Source organism: Panthera tigris, chromosome E3 (assembly GCF_018350195.1).
Source record: "Panthera tigris isolate Pti1 chromosome E3, P.tigris_Pti1_mat1.1, whole genome shotgun sequence".
In the NCBI taxonomy this organism is placed as follows: domain Eukaryota; kingdom Metazoa; phylum Chordata; class Mammalia; order Carnivora; family Felidae; genus Panthera; species Panthera tigris.
This window is the reverse complement of record NC_056675.1, coordinates 6,532,970-6,560,350: the sequence shown is the minus strand read 5'-3', so window position 1 is coordinate 6,560,350 and position 27,381 is coordinate 6,532,970. Positions and strand designations below refer to the sequence as shown.

The 27,381-nt window shown below is 50.8% G+C and overlaps 2 protein-coding genes and 1 long non-coding RNA gene across 4 annotated transcripts; 1 reads left to right on the top strand and 2 right to left on the bottom strand.

Moving 5' to 3' along the window:
* Nucleotides 1–96: 96 nt before the first annotated feature.
* PTCD1 (pentatricopeptide repeat domain 1) lies at nucleotides 97–19,648 on the top strand. Of its 2 annotated transcripts, none has more exons than XM_042972113.1 (10): nucleotides 97–210; nucleotides 2,487–2,974; nucleotides 5,254–5,394; nucleotides 8,461–8,679; nucleotides 10,456–10,557; nucleotides 12,479–13,186; nucleotides 14,243–14,359; nucleotides 15,054–15,236; nucleotides 16,915–17,089; nucleotides 17,561–19,648. In XM_042972113.1, exons 2-10 carry the CDS (start codon nucleotides 2,510–2,512, stop codon nucleotides 17,587–17,589), a joined length of 2,139 nt encoding a protein of 712 aa, XP_042828047.1. In that variant the 5' UTR covers nucleotides 97–210; nucleotides 2,487–2,509; the 3' UTR covers nucleotides 17,590–19,648. The 2 variants fall into 2 exon arrangements, with proteins under 2 accessions (XP_042828047.1, XP_042828048.1); XM_042972114.1 differs by lacking the exon at nucleotides 97–210 and adding an exon at nucleotides 213–258.
* LOC122234705 lies at nucleotides 5,404–15,500 on the bottom strand. Its single transcript, XR_006212617.1, has 3 exons — nucleotides 15,262–15,500; nucleotides 8,617–8,953; nucleotides 5,404–5,972 (listed from the first exon to the last, which is right to left on the bottom strand). It is a non-coding gene; the product is annotated as an uncharacterized LOC122234705 (long non-coding RNA).
* On the bottom strand, nucleotides 17,527–27,294 carry BUD31 (BUD31 homolog). The gene is made up of 6 exons (XM_007081086.3): nucleotides 27,092–27,294; nucleotides 25,754–25,888; nucleotides 25,204–25,324; nucleotides 19,689–19,811; nucleotides 19,301–19,467; nucleotides 17,527–17,772 (listed from the first exon to the last, which is right to left on the bottom strand). Exons 3-6 carry the CDS (start codon nucleotides 25,295–25,297, stop codon nucleotides 17,722–17,724), a joined length of 435 nt encoding a protein of 144 aa, XP_007081148.2. The 5' UTR covers nucleotides 25,298–25,324; nucleotides 25,754–25,888; nucleotides 27,092–27,294; the 3' UTR covers nucleotides 17,527–17,721.
* Between the last annotated feature and the right edge of the window lie 87 nt (nucleotides 27,295–27,381).

The window sequence follows — 27,381 nt, the reverse complement described above, 5'->3', positions numbered from 1 at the left end:
TTTCGCCTGTCCAGACCCGGCCAATAGAGCGCGGAGTACGGGCCGCTCCGCCAGGCCCGACTAGCTGCCCGCCGATCTCCTGCCTCTCCTCGCTGCACCGGATAACCTGCATCCGCGCGCAGCGGGTGGGGAGTTCGCGCAGCGGACTGAGCCTGCGCGAAGTCGGCGGAGACGCGTGCCTACGGGAAGGTGGCCGGGAAGGAGGGCCTGGTGCGCGGCGCTGTGAGGCGGGCACGCGAGTGGGGGCGACGCGGCGGGGTGACGCGGGGCCGCACTGGGGGTGACGCGGGGCTGGAAGTCCGGGCTGCGTTCTCTGGGCCAGACTTTTCGAGTGGGAGCCCATTTGACCTTTCCTGGAGCCCAGTACTTGGGCCGGGACAGGACAGGGGCCGCGAGTGTCACCGTCTGGGTCGGAGTGGGGGACATCTAGTGAGACGACCGAGGCTCTAAAGGCCGGTGTGGAGTGGTCGGGCTGGCCAAAGGGCCCCTGGGAGCGTCTGCCGAGGGGCGGATCCCCCAGAGTGGCCAGCGGCAGCGCGTCACTAAATCAGGGGTTATTAGCTTGGGCAGGTTAATGAACTTGGGGAGGAAGAAAATTACACCTTTAATTTTCTCTGTGTGAAATGAGCATTTCCTTCCGTGACGGAGTAACGTTAGCAGTGCCCTAAACTAAGTCGTGATTTCCAGTGGGGAGGAGGGTAAATGATGGTTGGACATAGAGTATCTGCAACTACTTACAAGCTATCATTTACGCCCATCACTGCTTTGACAGGTTGACAGAATCTTGGTATTCAGTGTGTTGCAAAAGCAGCATATAAACTAATGTAGCATGAGTGCGTTTTCAAAACGTTTTGATACCTATTTTGATATCATTGGGTTTTTTTTTTCCTTGCAGTGCTATGTGTTTCATTTAATGCATATAAGCACTTTATTTAATATGGCTACCTGAAAATTTTAAATTATATATGTGCTCACGTTATATTTCTGTTAGAGTTGCAGGCCTCATCCAACGTGGAAAAGGCCCTTTGTGCTAATGTCACTAGGGTGGTGGTCAAAAGAGGCTGTCCAATATCTTACTCGGACCTGGGTTGGAAGTCAGCCCAGTTCCACAGCTGGCCGGTCTTACCTTGATATTCCACTGTACTGCGGCAGGACCCCCCAGCCAGTTGCTCCCCTTCCTGAGCCTCAGTTACTAATCTGTTCAATCTGCAGTCACTTCTGCAGTCTTACCAACTGTGACCTTCTAATATAACTAGATCCTAAAATATTTTCAGGCTGGCTATTCTGGTGTTTTTTCTTTATTAAAGAGTTTCAAGTATGCAGACCAGGATGTCTAGCTGTCCAATAGAAATACAGTGCGAGCACATACGTGATGTAAAATTTTCAAGTACTCGTGTTATTATAAAGTTTAAAAATTGGGAAACTCATGTTAATTTTCTTTAGCCCAGTATGTCCAAAATTATTTCAAAATGTCATGTCAAAAGATTATCGTGTATATATTTTACCTTCTTTTTTTTTTTTTGGACACAGTCTTTGAAATCTGGTGTGTAATTTGTACTTAAAGCACATCTTCATTCAGACTAGGCATGTTTTAAGTGTTCAGTAGCCACATGTGGCCAGTGGCCACTATATTGGACAACACACCTCTAGTCCATTTACCCACAGATTTTGCAGGAAAGACACGTTTGAATTAACTTCCCTGTGCAGAGGCCCAGAATGCTGACAAATTTTTTCCTAATAATACATTATAATAGCTACGATTTCTAAAATTTCTATTAAATGAAATGTGCTAAAAATACCTCATTTAATCTTTACCCTCGTGGTGAGGTCGGTAGGATTATCCTCACTTTTTAAGTTTTTTTAAATTTTTTTAATGTTTATTTATTTATGAGAGAGCGAGCGTGAGTGGGGGAGGGTAGAGAGAAGGAGACAGAGAATCCTAAGCAGCCTCCAGGCTCCAAGCTGTCAGCACAGAGCAGATGCCGGGTTTGAACTCACGAACCGCGAGATCATGACCTGAGCTAAAGTTGGACGCTTAACTGACTGAGCCACCTAGGCACCTCGGATTATCTGCATCTTGCAGCTGATGATATCTAGGCACAGGAAGGTCAAGTAATGGGCCTAGTCCCACAGGACTCAAACTCAGCTCTAACTTCAGTCCCCGATCTCTTAAATCATGGCTTGATAATATCAATAGCTTATGTCTGTCGGGTGTTTACTATGCCAGCACCATGCTGCAGGCCATGTATCCGAAGCCTCATTTGATCATTGCTACAGTGCTGTAGTTGACCCCAGTTTACAGGGGAGGAGACTGAGACCAGAGCAGCCAGTGCTGGGAGACTCGTGGATGATGGTTTGGCAAAACTGAAATCTGAACCTGGGCTTTCTAATCTCAGAGCTTGTGCTTGTACTCACTTCTGTGTCCTCTTTCTGCCTTTTGTGACTACAAGACCAGTTAGACTTCATTCTTTTTCTGACCTTGCCAGGCCCTAGAGGGGAAAAGCCAGAGATGGACCTTGTGAGATTCGCCCGGCTCTTCTCCGGCCCTCGCCCAGTGGGACTGTATGCCCTTCAGCACCTTGACCCTCTCAGAGCCAAATGGGCAGGAGGCAGGGAGGGGCCTAAATGGCTGAGGGCTGCGGGGCTGACACAAGCCTGCAGCAGCTCCCCCTCTCAACTGCCCCTTGGCCAGGGGAACCAGAAGAACAGGAGCAGCGTCAGCTCTGACCTGAGCCAGCCCGGCCCCATGGCCACTCAGGAGGAAGAGGAAGAGAGCTTTGGGACCCTCTCCAACAAATATTCCTCAAGGAGAATGTTCCAAAAATCGACAGCCCAGTTGTATAACCTACGGCTCAGGGAACAGAGTGCTGACGAAGATGAGGAGAGGGACCTGGAGCCAAAGCCATGGCGGGGCCGGAAAAACACCCCTTACTGGTACTTCTTCCAGTGCAAACACCTGATCAAAGAAGGAAAGGTGAGGGAACCTTTGGATTCTGCTGCTCCTGGGTCTCCTTCTTGGTAGTTCAGTATTCTTGAGGGGCCACCTTACCTTCCCTATCTCTAAATATTTGGATGCTCAGGGCTCTTCTCTGTCCTCACTCACCCTGGGTGCTGCACTAGGTGACCCACCAACCCCCTTGCTGTCAGGGTCCCCCTCCTTGTTACAGTTCTCATGTTGGTATCCTCAGCCCACCCTTCCCAATCTGCATATCCAGCCACCTCACCATCTCCCTTACACTTACCCACATTCACCTGAAGGTTTTGTTCACAGCCTTGTTTTCCCTGCACTGTGTTCATCTCACTAAATGGCGATGCCTCTCAGGCCAGATGCCTTCAGGCCATCCCCAACTCTTCTCTTTCTCTCACCAGCTCCAGGGTCAAGATGTTTCCAGTCCTAACACTTCCCTCGGGGCTACCCCTAGCCTTAACCTCAGCCCCTCAGCCATCAAAACCCTGGTCACTGGGCTCCCTGCTGCTCACACCACCTCTTTCTCCCACATCTGCTTGCAGCACAGAGCCATCCTACTAAAGCAGAAAGAAGACTGTTATTTTTCTTTCCAGGACTCTCAATGTGTTCAATGGCATCGATGTTCATCTTATTAAGTATAGATAAAGACATTGCAGTTATGTTTAAAAATCTCTTAGAGGTGTGTGTTGAAGATTTGGGGAGTGAAATGATGCAATGTCTGGAATTTGCTTTAAAAAATTCAGTTTGGAAGGGGCGGGAACAGGGTATGGTGAAACAAGATTGGCTGAACATTCATCATCATTGTAGTTCTATTCCCTTTACTTTTGTGTGCGTTTGAACTTTTCTTTCTTTTCTTTTTTATTTAACGTTTATTTATCTTGAGAGAGAGAGAGAGAGTGTGAGCAAAGGAGGGGCAGAGAGAGAAAGGGAGAGGGAGAATCCCAAGCAGGCTCCGCACTGTCAGTACAGAGCCTGATGTGGGGTTCGATCTCACTTACTGCAAGATCACGACCTGAGCCGAAATCAAAAGTCAGACGCTTAACAAACTGAACCACCCAGGCACCCCTATTTGAACTTCTCCGTAATGAAAAGTTGAGAAACAGAGAAGTCAAAGCCTCACAATAGCTTATGAAGGCTGCAAGATCTGCCTTCCACCCTCCTTAGCTTTCCACTCATCTCCCCCTCCCTCACTGTGCCACAGCCATTCTGGCCTCCTCTCTGCTTCTCCAACTCCCAGGGAGACTCCTGCCTCAAGCCTTTTGCACTGGCTGTTTTCTCAGATAGCTGCATGGTTCCTTCCCTCGCCTCCTTCAGATCGCTGTTCTGTCATCTTCTGGTTGAGGCCCTGCTTGGCTGTCATACCTAAAACTGAATCTCCCATACCCTTCTTTTGGCACTGCTTGCTTTATTTTTGTTTTAAAACCTATCACCATTTGGCACAGTGTATATTTTTCTTAGTTATCTCATTTGGTGTCTCTTTCCACACTAGAAGATGTGTTCCATGAGGGATCTCCCTCTTGTTCATAGCTGTATCCCAGCGAATAGACTTTGCCTGGTACATAGTAGGATTCAGTAATTACTGGCTGTACCGATGGACAAAGAAAATAATTAAGTTGTAAAGGAGTGAATTGAGGATTTAAAGGGGGTGGTATAGGAGTAGGGATGGGGTAGAGACGACTATGGGCCAAGGGGATTTGCAGCCAGAGGAAGCTAGTCATTCAGGGCTGCTGTCTTGTGCCATCTCAGGAGGCTGCTGCTGTGAATGGCCCCCTGTGATTGTGCAGCACAGTGGCCCTGAGTGTACCTACCAAACTGGCCAGAACCCAGTCTCCCATCCAGCTTAGACCCAGGGGGCTGGCACTACAGATGGGGTCACCAAGGAAGCAGGGGGAGGGCAGATTCCGGGATCTGCAGAATATTTTCTGAGGACTTAGTGAGGATGAGGCCCTGGCTCCACTCTAGGCCCACAGACAGGCAAAGACATGGCCCTGCCTTTGAGGAGTTTAACATCTGGCTGGAGGGAAGGCAGGCATGGCACGGGGACTGAGAGCTTTTGTAGGTGGTGGGAGTTTAGGGGGCTTTTCTTCCTGGCCACCAGGAAGCTCCCTTGTTGCAGAGCACAGGAACCAAGAAGCTGGTGGCAGAGGCCCAGGGCGGATGTATGGCTCCCGGGCACGCCTGGGAGGGTCCCTCAGTCTCAGTCTCCTTCCCTTTTGCTGAGGGTCTCTGAGGCTGACCTGAGCCCCCTCCCATGTCCCCCCCTCACCCCTTCCCCCCCCCACCAGCTGGCAGAGGCCCTGGAGCTGTTTGAGAGGCAGATGCTGAAGGAGGAGCGACTCCAGCCCCTCGAATGCAACTACACGGTGCTGATCGGGGGCTGTGGGCGAGCCGGATACCTGAAGAAGGCCTTCAGGCTCTACAATGATGTGAGTGGGGGCTGGGGCACGGGGCCAGAGGGGTAATGCTCCAAAGAGCATGGGCTTTAGAGTCAAAAGGAGCTGGGTGCGTATCATGAGATGTCACCTGCTGGTGCATTACCCTGGTCAGACCGTTTAACCTTCCCAGCCTCTGTTTCATCATCTGTAAATTGGAGGTGGTCTTGGAAGATTACATGAATTTGTAAGTCCTCCTACCAGGGCAGGCACCACCCGACCTCTTCCTTTTCCACTGCTACCCACCCCCAGTTTGTTTCTCCTCCTTACCCCCCACGCTCTATGCACATGCACACCCTTCTTTCAGAAAAAAAGGGCTTTTACTTCTCTTGGAAGATGATTTTACTTTATATTCATCCACTTCTTGTGTTGTATTTATCACTCGCAGAGCCAGGAAGCTGTTTCTTTTGTGAGTCAGGAGAGAGCTTTGCCAAAGAGGATAGTAGACTCCAGTATAAGAGACCCCATCCTCTCTTGGAGCCAGAAGCTGGGAGCATCCTTTCTCCCAGCAGGACTTGTTGGCAGCCCTCGGCTGGTCATTTGGGATGCTCTTACTGTAGGCCTGATCATCCCTGGTTGGAAGCAAGGGGAAGAGTTGTGGTTACAAATGATAAAGTAACATGTCCTCTAAAAAACCTAATTAAATACCATGGTGTAGAAAGACATGATCAGCTAGCCAGCAAAGAGCATTCAGGTGGTAAGTGAGGGGCAGGTGGGGCCAGAGAGTGTTTATTGTGGTTCTTGGTAAACAGTCCAGTAGCGGGCACTTCCTTACACTTGGGGGATCCTTAAGGGAATTGGCACATGTCACCTCGGAGAAGATCAGTTCATTCTTTTTATTCTCTATCAATTTGCTGCTTTTTTTCCCCAATAAACTTTTTATTTTGGAATAAGTTTAGATTTATAAAAAAGCTACAAAGATGTGTGTTCCCAAATACCTCTCACCTAGCTAATCCCCATATTAACATCTTACATAGTGAAGGTACATTTGTCAAAACTAAGAAACCACCACTGGCACATTACTGTTAACCAAACTCCAGACTTTACTTGGATCTCACCACTTTTTCCATTGATATCCTCTTTCTATTCCTGTATCCAGTCTGGGTTCTCATACTGGCTTCTCCATTTTGTGATTATTATTATTATTTTTTATTTTCCTTTTTTTTCCCCCCCCTGTGACATTGACAGATTTAGGGAGTGCTGGTCAAGGATTTTATAGAATGTCTCTCAATTTGTACTTTTTTTTTTAATTTAAATTTTATTTTTTATTTTTTAAAATTTGCATCCAAATTAGTTAGCATATAGTGCAACAATGATTTCAGGAGTAGATTCCTTAATGCCCCTTACCCATTTAGCCCATCCCCCCTCCCACAACCCCTCCAGTAACTCTCAGTTCTCCATATTTATGAGTCTCTTATGTTTTGTCCCCCTCCCTGGTTTTATATTATTTTTGTTCCCCTTCCCTTATGTTCATCTGTTTTGTCTCTTAACATCCTCACATGAGTGAAGTCATGTGGTATTTGTCTTTCTCTGACTAATTTCACTTAGCATAATACCCTCCAGTTCCATCCATGTAGTTGCAAATGGCAAGATTTCATTCTCTTTGATTGCCGAATAATACTCCATTGGATATATATGCCACATCTTATTCATTCATCCATCAATGGATATTTGGGCTCTTTCCATCCTTTGGCTATTGTTGATAGTGCTGCTATAAACATGGGGATGCATGTGTCCCTTCGAAATAGCACACCTGTATCCCTTGGATAAATACCTAGTAGTGCAATTGCTGGGTCGTAGGGTAGTTCAATTTTTAGTTTTTTGATCAATTTGTACTTTCTTGTGATGAGGTTGGGGTTATGGGCTTGGGGAAAGAATATCACAGAGGTGAAGTGCCCTCTTCACTTCGTGTCACGGGACCTATCACAAATGACATTACCTTCTTGGTCACTTGGTGAAAGTAGTGTTTGCCAGGTCTCCCCACCTGTACTGGTTTTCCTTTTCCATTTTTCTGTGGGTGTCCTTCGCAGCTGTTACTACTGTTGTTGGTTACTTATTTGTCTGGTATGATTCTTCCTGTCTAGAGCATGAGCTCAATGAATACAAGCTGTGTCTGTCCTGGTAACCACTGGTGGCCAGTGCCTGGCTTGTAGGAAGTCCTCATACATGTCTGTTGTATATGTGAGTCCACACAGAGCACGCATCATCCGTCCTCAAAGTCAGGATCACCATCCTCATTTTTCAGAGGAGGAAACGGAGGCCCTGGGAGATAAAGTGCTATGTCCAGAGTTACCCTGCTTGAGAGCACTGGAGCTGGGATTTGAGCCCCAAACGGCCTGACTCTAAAAAGAAGTTTCTTTACACTCCTCTGCAAGCAGCTTGTCACCTGCCCTCGGTCAGGTGGCCTTTGTCTGGGAAATAGCACTTGGCTTTACCAGGAGCTTCTCAAACTCGAGCTTGCTCAGTCACCTGGAGGGCTTCATAAGCACAGCGTCAGCCTCACTCCTGGGTGTGTGACTCTGCAGGGTGGGGGATCCTGAGATGTGCTGCTAGTGTGGGGGCCACTCTCCTACCTGGCCCTTGCAACAGCCTTTCAAGATGATGGTATCACCCCCATTTTTCCAGTGAGGAGCTAGCTTGCCCGTGACCACTCAGTTAGGAAATGTGGGAGCAGGGGTTTGATTGTTCCCTCCTACCTTTCCCCGGACCACATCCACACCATGGATCTTCACAGTCAATGTGACCTCGTCGGCCAGTGGGTGGGAGCATCTGGAGGATCCTGCTAAAAGCATCTCAGGCCCAGAGTGGGCTGATGGCCATGGGGAGGGTGACTTTGGTGCATCTGGAGTGCAGGGTTAGCTTTCAGAGTCCCTCTGGCTGAGTCAGGGTTTTGGAGAAGTAGGCCCTGGCATATTGCTCAGCTCCACCTTAGCACAGGCCCTGCTGGGGGCCTGTTTAATGGAGGAACAGAGTCCTGTCTAGCTTCCTCTCAGGGCAGCTTGTCACCTGTGTGTCCAGCTGACCCCAGAGCCACTTCCAAGTTTCTTCCCATCAATGCAGATGAAAAAACGGGACCTGGAGCCCTCAGATGCCACATATACGGCCCTGTTCAACGTCTGCGCTGAGTCCCCCTGGAAGGACTCTGCTCTGCAGAGTGCCCTGAAGCTCCGGCAGCAGCTCCAGGCCAGAAACTTCCAGCTCAACTTGAAAACATACCATGCACTGCTGAAGATGGCCGCCATGTGCGCAGACCTCAGGATGTGCCTCGATGTGTTCAAGGTGAGGGTGCCTCTTCCTTCCTCATCCCCCGCTTGGGGCCAGTCTCACGTGGCAGGTGTGAGGTTGTGGCTGCGTCCCTCGTGCAGGGGTCAGGCGTGGCTTCACGACTCAGAGGCCTCGTGGGACACATAAAGAGGCCCCTCCCCTGTGCAGGCAGGTTGTGTGTGCCGCTGTGTGCTGTGTCTCCCTGTGCGGGACTCGGTGGTGCGGCAGAGGAGGGCGGGGCTTCATAGCGCTGAGGGCAAGTCAACGCCCAGCAGGGCAGGCCTCCTGCCTAGAGAGAGCAGTGGGAAGAAAAATCCTGGTTTCTGGGAGGGCGGAGTCTGGCAGGTCAGTGTGCCAGGTTTGAGGGGAGCAGGTGAGTGGGCTCATGGGAGTGCTGAGCAGGGGCCCGAATGCCTCAGGGCTTTGGCCTGCAGCCTCTTTTATTCCCCAGATGCAGGGTTTTTATCTCCAGTCTGGAGAAGGAGACAGTGAGGGAGGTTTAAGCACGGAGGACCGAGAGCAGGGTGGTGGTTCTGCATTCTCAGGTTGTGAAGGGAGATAAACATGAGTTAACACCCAGACAAAGGCTCATGGGAAGCAGGGAAGGCTCTAGGTGCCTACGACCAAACCTCAGGAGAACTGGACACACCCTTGGCAGCGTTGTCTTCCCTCAGGGCCGGCCTGCTCTCTACTTTTAAGTTCCGTCTCACTCTTCCCATGGCTGACCGACGCTTTTCCTCACTACTCCAGTGAGCTCCCACCTGCGCACTGCAGGAGCCAGGACCCGATGGAGTGTCTAAGTACCATGTGGTGCGGGACAGCCTTTGACCAGTCCCTGGGTTGGCTGCCTTGAGCCGGCCTGGCCTGTGGGAGAGGCAGGATCATGGGGTCTCAAGTCTGGAGACCTCCCTGAGTGACAAATCCCTCTAAAGGGTGCTGTGTGAGAGGCTGGTGCCTGAAGCTTCCAGAAGAGGGCGGTGTGGCTGATAGGCCTCTGACCTGTCCAGAGATGGCATTGGTATTTTATGCAGGTCACTCTGGCTGATGGGGGAGAAGGCCCAGTTCAGAAAGAGCAGTGATTGTCCAGGAAGAGGGAGCATAAACTAGAAGCTCACTGAGATGGAAGAGTTGGTGACTGAAGGGGAGACGGGAGAGCGGCAGCAGACCGGAAGGGTGGGAACACCCATGCTCACAAGAGGGACAGAGGAAGACAGGCTTAAGGAGACTCTGAGGTGCTGAGTGGTGGAAGAAATTTCAAGAAGTCTGGCCAACCCCGACAGGCCCGGGAGAGGCCAGCACCATGAGCGCGTACCATGTGCAGGCCCCACACCTTTTGGTAGGGTTGTTCCAAAAGTCCTCTAAGGCACGTCCTACCCGTGACCCGACTCTACAGATGAGGAAGCTGAGGCCAGGGAGCTTAATGCCTTTCCCACGCTCACAGCTGGCCTATGGCAAAGCTGGGACCTAAAGCCAGTTCTGTGCAGTTCCAGTGCCTCAAGCACAGGGGCTAGAAGTGGCTGCAGGGATGGTCTTTGCCAAGGAGCTGCACAAAAGTGATTGCTTCGGCCAGGAAGAGCAGCCTAGAAGGAGAGGAGGACGGAGTGCAGGCAGCAGCTGGATGGCTGTGCTCAGGAGCTTGTTCTGAGCCACTCTAGAGCCAGATTCAGGTCCCACCTCTTCAGGAGGCACAGCCTGGGGTGCGCTAGGAGTGTCTGCCCTGAGTCAGCCCCGTCGGGCCCAGCACTGGGCTCTGCCACAGGTTCTCAGTGTGACCTCTGTTCCCTCCCCCAGGAAATTGTCCAGAAAGGGCATGCAGTCACCGAGAGGACCTTCAGCTTGCTGCTCATGGGCTGCATCCAGGACAAGAAGACGGGTTTTCGATATGCCCTGCAGGTCTGTCCCTCCCAGCTCTGCCTTCCTACCTCTCCCGCTGTGCACCTGTGTCAGGTGCACATGATGATGCGTGCATTTGAGCGGCTGTGACGGCCCTGTGCTGGGTGTTTTTATATTTGTGGTATTTTGGCCTCTGCAAAGCACATGGCTTCCCACCGTTTTACAGATGGCAGGGAGAGGAGGCCCTCAGACGCGGCATGGCTGACCCCCAAGTGAGGGCATAGCCAGTCCTCTCCCACTCTACCGAGTGGCCTTCTGTGCAGCTAGCTCAGATCGGCTATGCTCACGGTCTCTGAATGCCCATAGCACACTTACCCAGAGTGCTTGTTCAGCCCGCCTCCCTCAGGCCCCCACTCAGCATCTCTGCAGGTGGGACCCAGGGGTCTGCATTTAATCCTGAGAGATTCTCATGGACATCGAAGTTGAGACACACTGCTCTGATTCCACCTCAGGTCCCCCGAGAGAACCCCCCCTAATGAAGTGGGGTGGTGGTATTAGGAATGGTACCACAGCTGCTTTCGTGGCTTCTTACAGGTGGGGAGGACCCAGAGCTCACCTAGAGCCCTCCCACTTAAGGCGGGGCCCACAGACTGGCAGCTTAGCTTCACCTGGGAGTTTGCCAGAGAAGTAGGGTCTCAGCCCCACCTGGGCCTACTGCGTCTAGATCAGCATTTCAACAAGATCCCCAGGTGACTGATCCACATGGAGTGTGAGCCCCAGTGACCTGGGACAGCCCTGACCAAAAGCTCGCCTTCCCTCTGCAGACTCCCTGGAAGCAGTAGCTTTATAGTGAAAATCAGCCAAGATCTTGTTCCTCCCTTTCCTTGTTCTAGATCTGTTCTAGTTAGAGGTAGTTTGTAAAGCTAATAGCTGGTTTGTGTTTTGCACCTATTAAACTGCTCAAGCTAGGCACCAATAGCCCCGTTTTACAGACAAAGAAACTGAGGCTCACAGAGGTTAAGAAACTTGCTTAAGGTCCCAGAGCTACGAAGCAGAGCTGGGATTTGAACCCACGTCCGTCTGACTCTTAGAGCCCAAGCCCCCACTAAACCTCAGTTCTGTCAGCGTTTCCCATGGGGGTACCTGCTGAGACCCTTGCCCTTCTTAAATCCCTGTCTGATGGGCAGCAGATGTCTTGCAAGCTGCACCCACCTGGGCCTGACCAGCCCTTACCTTGTCTGCACACTTACCCTGACAAGGATAGGAAGTCGGATATGAGCTCTCATCCCACTGAAGGTGGCCTTCTTTTGAGCCCACAAAGGCAGTGAGACCAGTGAGCCCTGTGTGGCATCTCATGACATCTTAGCAATGGCGTGGTTTTGGTGTCAGACTGACCCAGACATGATCAGGGCAGTCCTCTGTGGAAAACACACTTGAGTGTGCAAGGCACTGTGCTGTGGGATAAAAATGATCTCAAGAGGAAACAGGGCTGCCAGCTTGTGAGGCACTCTTCCTGGTTGAGTCCCCTTCCACTGTGCCTGCTCTCCAGGAAGTGTGAGAAGGCTGCACGGGGCAGGGCACACAGTGAGCACCCAGGAAGTACAACTAAATCCAGTTCTTAAGTCATTCTAGACTCTTCCGGAACCTAGCCTCTCTGATCGTCCCTCCCCAGAGGAGTACAGAGAAGGCAGGCAGAGACCCAGGGCAAAGTCTGTTCCCAGTACAGGGGCCTTGGGAGAGGACAGAGAGATGAAATTGCGAGAACGGTTTTGGGGTAAACTAGAGGGAGGACAGGGGTCCTCCAGAGAGTCCTCAGATTCTCAGGATTCTCAGTTGTCTAGAACCTAGCATTGGATTAGATACTGTCCAGCTCCTTCCTGTGCCCTTTGCATTTACCGAATGGTTGTTGACTCCCTGTGCCGGCTCTGCCGAGGGCTTTTCTGAGAAGGAGCACAGGGCCAAGCTTGTCTCTCCTCGGTAGGTGTGGAGGCAGATGCTGAGTCTGGGGCTGCAGCCAAGCCAGCATGGCTACAACCTGCTCCTGGGGGCAGCTCGAGACTGCGGCCTGGGGGACCCGGAGGTGGCCTCGGCACTGCTCCTGAGGCCCAGGGAGGAGACAGTCTTGCTCCAGCCCCTTGCAGGTGGGTTTCGGGCAAGGAGGAGAGCCCAGGCCCGGGGGGGCGACGGCATGTCAGTCAGGCTGGACGTGGAGGCCCTGGAGAGGCAGCTGTTTCTGGAACCTTCTCAGGTGCTTGAGGGCCCTCTGGAGCCTCAGGAAGCCAGAGGCCCCAGCAAGGCCCAGCCCGAGGTGGAAACCAAGACAGAGCCTGACCACATGGTGGCCCTCACTTCTTTGGCCCCAGAGCCTTCTCCCCGGGGGCCGGAGACCAACCTCCTGACATTGGGAGCAGTCTCCCCAGCTGTGGTCTCCTTTGGGACTGTGACCACCCCGGCTGACCGGCTAGCCTTGATGGGGGGCCTGGAGGGCTTCCTGGGCAAGATGGCAGAGCACGGGCTCCGACCCAACATCAAAACCCTCACACTGCTTGCTGAGGTGGTGGAGCCCGGGAGTCCCGCGGAGTCCTCACTGCTGACCGTCCTGGACATGCACCAGGTGGAGGCTGATGTGACGTTCTTCAACACGCTGATGAGGAAGAAGAGCAAGCTTGGAGATCTGGAGGGGGCGAAGGTGAGGGGCTCAGAGGCAGGCACCAGGTTCAAGGCTGTGGTCCCTCCTTTCCCTTCCCTCCTCTGACCTTCTGACTGCAGGACCTGGCTCCCCTGCAGGGTGTGTCATCCGTTCCTGCAGTAGGTGGCCAGACTGTCTGGGGCCTCTGTTCTGGGCCTGGGCCTGAGCCTGGGCTTGGGCAAAGCTGACAGTCGAACGGTGAACCAGCCAGCCACTCTCCCTATCCCCGTTGAAGAGCTCCCAGGTGGGTGGAGGCAGACATCAAACATCCTCACACTGCTGAGGGGCACATGGGACACGTAGCCTAAGAGGCTGGTGGCTCCCAAGTGTGCCCACCCTTCAGCCACAACCCCTGACACACACACACTGATTTAGCCCTCTGTGTTAAATGCTGTTCTACAAGCTTCCCATCCTTTCCTCTCTTCACTGGCTGCACCACAAGGCTGTGCTGGTACAAGGCTTCCCCATTTCACAGATGGGGACATGGGAGTCCTCGTGGGATTTTGTCCATGTGTCTTTGTCACGTCTCTTTTGTCAGAGCACTGACCTGGGCTCTTGTGGGCTCTTGTGTCCTGTGAAGAGACACAGCCTCTTTCTTCAGGCCCTCAGTGCAGAGCACACCTTCTAGACAAGGTAAACATGACAGAACCCCTCCCTGAGCCAGGCAGGCTGCGAGGCCATCTTCTTCCGCAGCCCCTGGCCCGGGCAGCCTCGGCCGTTACTTCCCACGCTGTTGTTGGCACTGTCTCCCGCCTTAGACACTGAAGGCCGAAGGCCAGGATGGATGACCGACAGTGGAACAGAGACAGGAATGTGAAGGGATTCATGTTCCCATTCATGTTTGGGGAGAAGGCAGGGTAGTCCTTGCAGAGCAGCTGAACTCTGGGGAGCTGGGCTGAGAGCAGCATCTAGCATGGCTGCAGAGGGGGCTGCGAGGCCCCCGCGCATTGCTGTGCCCCCGAGGCCTACAGCACCCAACCGGGGCTTCAACCAGGGAAGGCTCTGGCCGGGCCCGGTGGGTTACAGCTTACAGAAGTGCCATGTCTGTCCCCACAGGCTCTGCTGCCACTCCTGGCAAAGAGGGGGATCCTTCCCAACCTGCAGACGTTCTGCAACCTGGCCATTGGGTGCCACAGGCCGGGGGACGGCCTGCGACTACTCGCAGACATGAAGGTGAGTGGGTCCTGGCCAGGCCAGGTGCTGAGAATTCAGGGTGGGGCGGTACTTGGGAAGAGAGGGCCTGGGCCCTCCTGAACCCCCAGGCCTCTGCACCCAGACAGCATAAACAGTGTGCATGGGGGTGGGGAATGGGGATGCTCTAGCTTCAAGTGTATAATGGTCATTGGCCCAATGTGAGAGAAAGTGGACCCTGGTCAGTTGCTGCAGGAGCCGGCATTGAAAGCATAGGGTATGACAGTCTTCAAGGTGGCTGTGGTGGGAGAGATTGAGGGAGGTCGTGGGGAGAGACTAGGCCCGGTTCTGGAGGGACGGAAGGTATGACCGGAACAGGGATCTATCAGAACCTTGGGGGCAGGGGTTGCGGTAAACCTACAGCCAAGAGCCGAAGAGGTGGTCTGCACGTGGTTTACTGCCCGAGCCCACTGATTTCTGAGCAAGTTCTTCAGGGCTGAGAGGGTAGGATCCTCAGCTGGGTGGGCTGGGCCTGCCTTGTGGGGCACACGCTTTCCTCCTGGAGCAGGAAGGACAGCCCATCGTTGCCACAGGGTTCTGCCCTTCTTGCCCTGGTTGCTGGTCTGCAGAGCAGGCCTGAACGGCAAGGTAAGCCCCCTAGCCTGACACGCACGGTAGGCTGCTTTGTCCCAACAGTGGCCATCTCCTTGCTGATTGTATGTCTGTGATGTTCCAGAAATCCCAGATGACCCCCAACACCCACATCTACAGCACCCTCATCAACGCCGCCCTCAAGAGGCTGGACTACACCTATCTCATTGACATCCTGAAGGACATGAGGCAGAACAGAGTCCCGGTGAATGAGGTGGTCATCCGCCAACTGGAGTTTGCAGCCCAGTACCCACCCAGCTTTGATCGGGTGTGTGCACCAAGTTCCAACTCACCTGTCTTCTCTTTAACCACCCCTGCCTCTCCCCTCACCCCTAGGGCTGGCCTTTCAGCGGTGGAATTCCGTTGCTTTAAACTGTCAGTGGCTTCCCTTAGGAGAAATTCCAAATTCTTCAAAACACAGCCTGTGAGTCTCCGTCCCTGTGGCTCATTTCATCTTAGGCTACTCTTCCCTGTATTCACGGTCAGTCCTACTGGCCTCTTTCCTGCCTTGGGGTTTTTGTATTCCCTCTGCCTTGATAGGCTCCCCGTTCTTCCCACAACTGGCTCTTCATCCTGTGGGCCTCAGTTTGAATGCCTCTTTCTCAGAGCTGCCCCACTACTGCTGTCCCTTCCCATCACGTACAGCACTGTTCCTTTTTGCCATGCTTCACAACCTGTCATTACACGTGCACGTGACTTTCACCTTTGCAAAACCATAAGCCCCTGGAGCTGGAGACTGCCTGGCTCTGCTGGCTCCCTGGGGCCTGCCCATTGCCCAGTGCCTAATACAGTCTGTTTGTCAAGTGAATGGGACAGCAGCAGCAGTGAAAGAATCTGCTTTGTACTGGCCACTTCTTTCCCTGTTGTTCTGAAGAGAGCAGGCTCGGGGGCAGGGTGGGGGTAGGGGGCTCAGATTTTAGGTCTACGGAGCCAGACTCTGTGTTGAGTGGCTCCAGAGCAGCTGTGGCCTGGAGGAAGGAGCACAATCCCAGGGGGTAGGGAGTTGGCAGGGACACAGCAAGGCATGGGGTCAGGGACAGCCGTGCAGGTGCAATGCTGGAATGCCATTTTGAAGGCCCAGTAAGAATTCATGAGATGGCAGTAGAGAGTGTGCCTGGCAGAGGGCACAGCAGGAAGTATTTGGACAGTTGGTTAAGTCTTCTCATTGGTTCTTCCGAGTTATGTTATTTTGGATGCTAATCTTTTGTTGGCTCCATGTTGCAATATCTTCTAGTTCGTGGATCTGTCTCTTTACTCCGAGGTGTAGGGCCCTCGGGGCGTCTTCTCAGGTTGAGTCAAGTCACCGGACTACCACAGGCCCAAAGCTTATTGGATTCAAATCACATTTGTATTCCCTTACGACGGTGATGTATTTCCATTTGAGATGGTCAGGTTTTTGTTTTATGTACTTTTAGGCTGTATGAGATACATATAAATTTAGAATGGTTGAATCTTTTAAATCAGACTGTTTGTCATCATGTGGTAACAGTCTTCAACTTGGACATTTTTTGGGTTTTTTTGTACATATTCCTCTGCCAGCTTTCCTTTGGGATCAGCCAGGTTCATGCTGTTTGCTCCTTTCCTGCCTGCCTCTCCAGAGACCACTACAGCAGTGCTGAGAACGGAGAGAGGCACTCAGGCTGTGGAGGCAGAGTTAGCACCCGGGGATTCTAGCTTGGGGGGCTGGGGCGACGTCCCTGGTGTGGCACGGCAGCTCGTATTTCGAAGGAGTGTTAGCAGAGGAAGTCTGGTCTACCCCACAGCAGCTTTGTCTCTCTACATAAGCTTCTCAGGGACCAAACAACTCTTCTGCCCTCTCCCTTTAACCACCTAGGAGCAAGAACAGCTTCCCTGAGGCCTGAGCCAGCTGCCATGGCTTGGGATTAGCTACAGGTAGCCTGCAATGACTAATGGCTCCTCTGAACCCCATGCGTTTCCATTTGTAGTACAAAGAGAAAAACACCTACTTGGAGAAGATTGATGGCTTCCGAGCTTATTACAAGCAGTGGCTGAAAGTGATGCCAGCAGAGGAAACCCCCCACCCGTGGCAGAAGTTCCGGACCAAGCCCAAGGGGAACCAAGACGCCATCACTGAGGCTGACGTGGACAGAGGCCTTGGAGGCAGGTGAAGGGAGGCCCCGGGGGACTTCCGGCAGAGCTGGAACAGAGTGCATGGTGTTTACAGGGCTCCATGGGAGCCCCGGGATGCTTTCCATAGCTGACCCACAAATGTGTTCCAGTGGCCTCCAGCGCAAGGGAATGGTCGGGCCCAGAGGAAGCGCTGCAGCATTCTGCAGGCATTGGTACGAGGACACACTGGGCCCAGGGCCTGACGAGTCCATGGCAGGCCCAAGAGCAAACCGGCTGACCTTGGCACGCCCTCTCAGGTCATCCTTGCCCCCATCACCGATGGGGAAAGTGAACTGGCTCAGAGTCACACAACACCTACAAGGTGGAGTCAGGATTGAGTCCCAAGGGTGACGGGTCACTGGGGTCTGGTGCTCACCCACTGGGTTCTACAGATGGCTGGCTCTCTGAAAGAACAAATGCAGGGCCCAAAAGGTTTAAAAGTTTTATTTCTACAAATCACAGCTGATAAACACCAAAGCCTTAACATGTAGAGACCATGCTCCCACTCGGGCCTGGAGCACCGCTCTGCGAGAAGAGCTGCTCCCAGGAGAAGGCGTGATGGGACAGGCAGAAACCTGCGAAGTCCAAGGTTCAGGGTGAAGAGAGGTCGGGGCCCGAGGGCCTCAGCCAGAGCAGCCCCGACAGCCGCAGTGCGTGCACTCGATGATCCGGCCCTGCAACAGAGGACAGCTGAGACACCGCACTTCCCCCACGTGCGGCAATCCTCCCACCAAGAAGGTGGTGGGACATTCACGATCTACTGTGACACTCTTCAGAGTGTCTGCAGGACACTCTTCAGAAAGCCCTCCATGATGGATGGAAACAGCTACTGTGGACCCTGAAGCTACACTTCTGTGCACTTAATATATGCAAATTCTATGTACATGCTTATGCCCCCACCACAAAAGGAAAAAAAAAAAACCTGTGAGCAATTCTTGTTATTCTGTGAAGTGAGCATGACACACCCTTCAATGCGCTGGAAGTTGGGTCTGTGTACTACTTGGGGCTCAGTGCCAGGGGCCTCTGGGCTGGGGAACTTTCTAGTGGGGGCACCGGGAAAGAGGACGTACACCTGAATCTATATGGCAGCCGAAGAGTCCTATCCCCTGGACCAGGTGGGCCCCAATATCTGGCTGGGGGCTTGCCCAACAGAAGGCCCTAGAGCAGTGATTTGTCTTGATTTCCCTTTTTCCTGTTTTGGAGGAGCAAGACCCTTACCTAAGCAAACAAGATCAGAAGGTGAAACCCAACTAAAGCTAAAGCAGGCTCTATCCTGGCCGCAGGGCTGGGGCAGCACCCCAGACCCAATGCCACCACAGAATCCTGGGGCTCTCAGAGGGGAGGCTTCTGCCACTTCACCACCTCTCCCTGCCCCTACCAGAAAATTCACACCCAGATTCTTCCCTTGGGGAGGCAGCCCTCTTCGATGCCCCCTGCCCTTTGGCCTTCCACATGATTCAGGGAGACAGAGCTACCTGCTGAGCTAAAGCCCCGTGCCTGGAGTCAAAGCTCTGTAAACTGTAACTAGTGTGCAGCATAGAGGGACCCTGTGATGAGGCACCTGTGTGACAGGTGGCCAACTGGGAGGCAGGCAGTCCAGTCTGACCACCCGGCTTGGCCCACAACGAGCAGCCAAGGGTGCTGCACTCAAAGGCCACTAAGGCTAACATCACAGTAACTGTCTGCCTCCTTCTCTAGCTCCAGTTCAGAGAGGCTGATGCTGTAAGCTCAGCTACTGCACACCCAGCATCATTCCGGAGCTCCCCAGAGAACAAGGTTCTGACAGAAGAAATACAGTGTAATTCTGAGGAAAAGGAGGCCTGGAAAAAAGGGTACCTGAAGAGTGAGCCCCAGAGGGGAAGGACAGGAATGTCTGCTTACTGGCCTGTGCTTCCCTGACTCAGCCTTCCCACCCCCAGGTCATACATGAGGAAGGACTTCAGTAACTTGCCCAAGGGTGGAGTTGAGACTGAGCCCCCCAGACCTAACACGCCATTGCTGCCAAACTGCCGGGTGTGGGTTCCCCGAGAGAGCGATTCCCTCTCTTGGGAATGGCCAGCAGGCCATCCAGCAATAAGGACTACATTCCAGCCCAACAAAACAGTGTAAAATCCCCTGGCGTCACCCAGGACACACTTCTGAACTGAAAAAGGAACCTCCAACTTGATCATCAGATGTTACAGGGGCGGAGACCTCACTTACCACTTCCAGCTTGCTTTTGGGGACCCGGCAAATGCAATTCGTCCCAAAATTGGTGTCCCGTGTCTGAATGCACCGCAGGCAGCATAAATTCTCATACCCCTGCTTTTTCCATTTTGCGATCAGGTTTTTGTCTGCGTAGCCTTCTTTAATACAATATTCATATAGTTCTGTCCAAAAAATGGGGAAAGGGCATCAGACCACGGTATAACACAGCTGCCCCAACCCATCACCACTCTTCCTTAAAAAGACTATTTCGCCAACAGTGGTCCCTCCCCGCCTTTTTTAGTGATAAGACAAATGACATTTGCTAAGGCTGTAAGAATAAGAACCATTAAATAAATGTGAAAGTCACTCAAGTTGTCCAGGCCAAGAGAATTTAGCTAATTACCTCTGCTTATGGCTTTCCGCTTATAAAAGAGGTCAAAAATATAGCGGGTTTTCTGGTGGTGGATCCTGAAGATGGGCCACAGAGATTCCACTTTCCTCTTTCCCTCATGAGGTTCTGTTTCAGCTGGGGAGAAAAAGGGGTGTGTTTGTTTTGTTGTGGCAGGCAGCGTTCAATCACAGGTCACAATGTTTTGTTTTGTTTTTTAAATAACTAGGGATAAAGAATAAATCCTACTTCATACCCTCTAGGTTTGCTGTCATCAAAGTGACAGTAACAGGTGTTGATGTGGAAAAATTGGATCATATGCTGCTGGTAGAAATGTAACATGGTGCAGCCTAGCCTCTCTGGAAAAGTCTGGCACTTCCTCCAGGAGTTAAACAGTTACCAAGTGCCCTGGCAGTTCTCTTGCTAGGTATATTCCCAAAAGAACTGAAAACACATGCACACGAAACTCCTCTATGAATGTTTAGGCGGCATTATTCACAATAGCCAAAAGTAGAAACAACCCAGCCTCAACCAACTGATGAATGGATACACCAAACATAACCCACCCACAGGACAGAATATCATTCGGCCGTAAAAAGAAATCAAGTATGGACTTACTACAACACGGATGAACCCTGAAAACATGAAGCCAAGTGAAAAAAACCTCCTCCCCAAAGCCCACCTACTGGATGACTATCTGCAGCGACACAAAGTAGGTTAGTGGTTGCCTCAGACTGGGGGGCGGGGGAGGCACTACTGAAGGGTGCAGGGTTTCTTTTGGAGGGGTAATGGTTGCTGACTCTGAATATACTGAACACCCTTAACACTTCAAAAGGGCAAGTTTTACAGAATATGACTTCTGTCTCAATAGAGCTGTTATTTTAAAAAAGATAAAAAATGAGCCACATGATTTAAACATGATTGAAGTGGCAATTCTGTCTCTTAGCAGCTCCAAGTTGATCTTTATCACCTTGACTCAGTTTTTAGAGAATGGAGAAAGGGGAGGAGGGGTCAAGAAAAATGTGCCTCCATTTCTCCAACTTTGGGGACATTCTATGACTTAGGATGTAGAACTCAGCTCCACGAACAGGATTCTGTGATCCAAGCAAAAGGCAGGTGTTGAGGCCTGAGCAGTGCGCACTGTGTGCCTGCTGCAGCTGAGGCCCTGATCGAGTGCCGAAGACAAGGCAGTGGGGCAGACAGAGCAGATCTGGAGCCCCGTTCCGAGGAGGGAAGCAGATCAGCACCTGGTGGTAAGTGGTAGAGGCCAGAGAGAACACAGAGGGGATGGCAAGTGGGGAGAGGGGGGACTGCCACTTTATACATGTGATCAAAGAAGGCACAAGAGGGACATCTGATCACAGACCTTAAACAAGGGGTGGGCTGGGGACTGGGCAAAACTGGTGAAGGGGATCACAGGTACAAGCTTCCAGTTAGAAGACAGGTCCCGGAGATGTAAGGCATAGCATGGGGACTATAGTTTATAATACTGTATGGTGCGTTTGTAAGGCCTGGATGTCACATTGTGTTAATCATTTCATATACACATATCAAATCATGTGCATGTGCATGATTTAAAATCATGTGCATGATATAAGACATGCGTGTTTTATATCAATTAGATCCCAATTTAAAAGGGGGAAGGGAGTGGGGCATTGGGTGGCTCAGTCGGTTAAGCAGCCAACTCTTGATTTCAGCTCAGGTTTTGATCTTATGGTTCATGGGTTCAAGCCCCATGTCAGGCTCTGTGCTCATAGTGTGGAGCCTGCTTTGGATCCTCTGTCTCCCTCTCCGCTCCTCCCCCGCTCATGCTCACTCACTCTCTCTCGCAAACATCAAAAAATAGTTTTAAATAAAAAAGGGGAGGGGCAAACATGCTTATAAGGCAAACAGCAATGCAAAGGCCCTGAGGCAGGACTACTTAGGGATCCGGGAACAGCAGTTGTGGGCAGGGGATAAGGGAGAGAGACAGGGGATGGAACTAAGGAGGGGGCTGCAGTGAGACAGTGTTTGACCTGGAAGGCCACACAAGGACTTTGTTTATTTTTGAGAGACTGAGGCAGAGTGCAAGTGGGGGAGGAGCAGAGAGAGAGAGAGAGAGAGAGAGAGAGAGAGAGAGAAGGAGACACAGAATCCAAAGCAGGCTCCAGGCTCTGAGCTGTCAGCACAGAGCCCGATGTGGGTCTGGAACCCACGAACTGCAAGATCATGACCTGAGCTAAAGTCGGATGCTTAACCGACTGAACCACCCAGGTGCCTCAGGACTTTGGTTTTGCTCTGATGGGGAAGTGAACCAATGGAGGGTCCTGAGCAGACTGTGATCTGACTTAACATATGGATAATTTAAAATGTACACAAAACAGCATATTGGACCCCCTAGACCTATCACACAGCTTCAAACATTTCTAGTATTCAGCTATTTTTATTTTATCTGGTTCTCCCCACTTCTGGGGGTGGGAGACTGAAGTATTTTAAAGTGATCTCAAACCATCAAGTGTCACATTCATAAATATCTATGTATCTCTAACATGTTAAAGACTTTTAAAAAAGGATCCACAATGCTAATATCCCACACAACAAAACCAACCATTCCTCCTTATTAGCAACCATACTCAGTTCAGTTTTCACTCATTGCCTCAAAAACACCTGCTGACAACGCATGTGTTTGAATTAAGGTCCAAACAACATCCAGACGTTGTACTTTGTTGATCTGTCTCACAACATTCCCTCCATCCTGTCACCCTTCTTAGGAATCTGGATGTCTTAGATGCTTGGATAGGAAGAAAGAATGAGAAGAGTCCAGGATGGGTCCGTGGTTGTGGCCTCAGAACGGAAGCAGCTCTGGGGTGGATGAATGGTTCAGTTCTGGACATGGTTAAGTTTGAGATGTCCAAATGGGGCCACTCCATAGGCAGCTGGTATATAGAGTCTAGTTTTGAGTCACGGCTGAAGAAGATGTGGTCACCTGGGCAGAGTGTGGAAAGCCATGCATCCGGATAAGCCACTCAGGGAAGGGCACGCTGCTGCCTAGGCTGCAGCTGGAAGCAGAGCCTCCTTCCCTGAGCTTTGGTCATTTTTCAGTCTTTTAATCATAGCAGCACTCCCATTTTTAAAGTCCCGTTTGGACCCATTTTCCCAAAACCACGTGCACATTCTTGGATGTTGTTTTGTACAGGTCCACACACAAAGTGGAACGCCGTCTCTGGTGGCTGATGCAGAGTCCTGCCCCTAGGAGGATAGGGCAGGAAGAAAGGCCGGGGGTAGGGGCATCGTGGCGCAAACTAGATGTAGCTTTTTGCCACTTTGCTAATGCCAAAAACTTCAAAAGCAACTGCCCGTTAACTTCAAAACCTTGGCAACAATTCTTTTAAAATGTTATTGTTTAAAAATCTAGCTAAGGGTTCATTATGCAAGTGTTTATGCTTATTTTCAACTAGTTTAAAGTCCTTATAAAAGCAGTTATTTACAAGTCCTGGTTATAGTCCACAGAAATAGTGCCTTTATTTCTGAGTTACCCACCAAACTCCCCTGCCACACAGTTTCCCCCATCTCTGCCCCTCAGTTGCTATAATCAGGCTCTTTGGGGACCTCCAGGGCCACAGCAGCTGTACAAAAACTTGAGTATGACCTAACAGACACATAAAGAGCCAGGCAGGGTCAAGAGTCAAGCTAGCAAACACTGGGGACAAACTACAAGAGAAAACGGGAACTCTCCATCTGCTTCAGTAAGTGTGAGTTGTCCTGTAAGTGGCCCTCAGATCAGGACAGGCCTGGTAATGCCACTGGCCTTGGGCTCCTCTGTGCCAAAAGCCACACAAGGGTCCCCCATGTCTAGGAGTGTGGCCACAGATACCACAGGCAAAAGTTGTGCTAGAGGCTACAAACGAGAAACCAGCAGCCCCAACCAGCCTGAAGGCAGGCTTTGTTTGGCTCCTTTCACAAATACCTGCGCGTTTTGTTGCTGTTGTTGCTAAAGTGTGAGCAGGGGAGAGAGAATCTTAAGCAGGCTCCATATAGCATGGAACCCAACGTGGGGCTCAATCCCATGACCCTGGGAGCGTGACCTGAGCCAAAATCAAGAGTCGGAATCTTGTTTTTTTAAGTTTGAATCTTAAATTAGAAGAGTTCACATGGGGGCACCTGGGTGGCTCAGCTGGTCAAGCATCTGACTCTTGGTCTCGGCCCAGGTCATGATCTCATGATTTAGGAGATCGAGCCCTGCATCAGGCTCTGTGCTCTCACACAGAGCCTGCTTGGGATTCTCTCTCTGCCCCTCCCCCGCTCATTCTCGCTCTCTCAAAATAAACCTGGAGAAAAAAAAACCAGTTCACATAAAACAGCTGGATTTCTGGCTTCTCTTGGGGACCCCCCCCCCCCCCGCCCAGAAAATTTGGCAAAACTTAGCCTGGATCCCAAGGTAAAATGGGCTTCGGGTGAATAGCAGCTCCTGCCCCTGTCCAGTCTGCCACATCCTCAGAGTTTCCTATTGTTCCCAACACTAAAGCCAAGTCTGGTGCCACCTGCCATCCACTGTTTTCTTCATAATGGAAGGAAGGACAACATGAAACAGGTCTTACACCTGTGAGTTTATCAAAAAATGGGAAAGCAAAGAAATGCTGATGGCCTATATGATTAAACAAAAATGGAAGAGAATATTTCTTTTGGAGACAATTTTCAAGGACTCACAAAATCTTTTCTATTATAGTGCTCTCCAGGTTCCTTTATTTTGAATAGAGATCGGTTTGGGGAAGAAATCTCTCAGCCAAAAATGACCTTGATTACTGGAAGTTCTAGGTATTTAACAGAAGTTATCTGATACAATCAGTTTTTGGGAAAAAAGGCAACGTGACTTAACAATGATTTAATAATTATTGCTGGAGGTATGACCTCATAACAAGGATTAGTTACCAAAAAGCTTTAAAGAAAGGACCGCTTTAAAAAGCAATTCAGTAAGTAGTTACACTGTGATCATATAAGATATAAGGCTCATGGCTTCGGATAAATTTTCTAAAATCATACTACATGATTCACAAAATTCAGGATCATCGACATTTTTTGGGAACGTACATTGTAAAAAACTAGTGTATAATGCAGAAACAAAGTGATGATGAAACCAGTGTCAAAGACCCAATATTTTTAGTAAGAAAAATAATAAAACTGTTTCAGAAAATGTGAAAATGAAAAAGGACAGGATTTCCCAAGTAAACATATTTTGTAAAATTCTAAATATGTACCTAACCAAAATAGTAACTAATTATAGGTCTGCTATTCAATCTTTAGTCTCTAAAGCTTTCATATCTAGTTGGCCCCAAAATGGCTTTGAGGACCTTTTCATTGGTGCCATCCTATTTTCCAGGACATAGAACATTCCTGAGTTAATAAGCAAACAAAACACGTCAGTGTCAGGAGGCCATAGTGGTGCTGCCTGTTTCTTCCCACTGATACTTGCATTTATGCCTGGCCCCTGGGGGGTCATCTAAGCCTGTGACCCTTAGACACACCTCACCCAGTCGCGAACTCCCCCACTCACCTTCTCTCATCTTTTGATCTAATTCATCCAGTGTCGGCTCGATCAACTCCCAACCATCTGGGGGAGCTTTCCGGCTTCTTTTGACTTTAGGCATGTTTCCCACAAGATAATTTGCAAAGATCTGGGGGAGGAAAATTAAATGGATTGGTTTCTGAACCTGAGATCCCCAAAGGCCTTCACTAGCCACCATTTTGGTGCACATTCACTTCCCTAACTCTGTTTCTTCATCTGTAAAATGGGGATAATATAATCTACCTATAGGACCATTGTGAAGATTTAACTGTAGTTATATGCAACATGCCTACATTAAATGTGTTTAATAGACTTTTTGGTGTTATCATTAACATCACCTATGAGCCTGGCCCTGTACTGGATATTGGGAACACAGAACAAAGAGTAAGACACAATTTCTATAGTTGAGAAGGTGACATTCTAGCAAGGAGATATAAAGTGACAAGGCAATTACAACATAGTGTGGGAAGGGCTATGGTTGGGAGAGACCAGGGAATGAGTGTTTAAAAGGGAAAAAGATGCTGTCAAGTCAAAGTACCTTAGGGTCTGCTTCCCAAGAGTGTAACAGAAAGATCTCTGATCTCTTCAGTTACAAACTCAAGTTCTTGTCCAGCTCTACCAATTACTGTAACTTTAGGGGAGGTCACATTCCCTTTCTGGTCTTCAGTCTTATCTGTAAAACGAGAGCAGTGAATTAGCTTGATTGCCAAGGAGTTTTTGTTCATTTGTTTGTTTTTTAAGAAAGAGAGTACACAAACAGGGCAGAGAGGGAGAAAGAATCTTAAGTAGGAGCTCAGCACGGAGCGCAACACAGGCTCCATCCCATGACCCTGGGATCATGACCTGAGCCATATACTCTACCAGCTGAGCCATCCAGGCACCCGCAAAGAATCTTCAAACCCAACAAAGTATTACATAAAGGCAAGTTATATAAAGTCCACACAATTAGCCAGTCCAAATCTAAACAACCACATTTTTCAAGCCACAAGGCCTTTCTAGGTGGCAAAGCAAATTCAGGTTAATTACCTCCTACTGTGCAGCATAGCAGACTCCTATCCCCCAAACTCATCGGTCCCTCCCTTCTGTGGGGTGCCTGACAGTTTACAATGTCCACTCCCCCCACCCCCATACACCCCCAGCCTCCTTTCCTTAATCCTCCACTAACAACCTTACGGATGAGAAATGAAACTTCTGCAGGTAAAGTCAGAGTCACACAGATGAAAACTGGCAAAGTATGATTCGGATGGCGGGGGGGGGCTCCTGACTCCCAAATCAGTGGTCTTTGGACGTATCTTCCCTGCTCTGAAGCTAGAGATGGTCAGAATCTGGACCCTGCCCAAGCGCGCCCGGCTGGAAGAACAAAGATACGGGACACCAATTTGCTATGACCCAGGGAAATTCGAGAGCCCTGGCTCATCTGGAGGTCAGAGGACAACCCACAATAGAAAACTGGTAGGAAGCAACTAGATCAAGGGGTGTCGGGTGGTATAAGAGGTGGTAGCGCTCGTAAGAAGAGCGTGGAAAGGCATTCGGAGCTAGGGAGGGAAAACATTACAGTCGCGACTGTACAAAAGGCTCATTGAGAGGACATCTGGGCCGAGCTTACAAGAACAAACAGCATTTAGACAGAAAACATTTTTGGGAGAGAAAACAGTGGGAGGAGTGGGAACCTAGAAGCAAGAGAACCCCTAAACCCATTCCCTGGGCAGAACGAACCAGGCGCCGACTCTTCTCGGGAACTCACTCTGACCTCCCGCTCCAGAACCCCACACCCGTCCCAAGCCAACCGCTCCCACCGCCTCTGGGCCAGTGCAGACCTCCGATTCCTGGCCTTAGCGGTCACCAAGGTACTAGAGAACACAGGAAAACCACTCACCTGAACCACCTTCGCCGTCAGCCGCCTCTTTATCGACGGCTTCCGCTTCCCAGGTAATCTCTCCAGGATGAGGTCCTCGCGGATCCCCTCCCTTTCTCGCGCTGAGATTGCGTCATTTTAGGTGTCTGCAGCTCCGCCTGTACAAATTCCAGCCCGCTGTTGCCTTTTGCCATCACTTCCCGGGGGGAGACCGGCAGGCTCACGCGTCTCCCCGGGGGCTGAGGGACTGGGGGCGCTGTTGCCTGGGCAGCGCGCGGGCGAGCCTGGACTCAGGCGGCTCGCGGGACAGT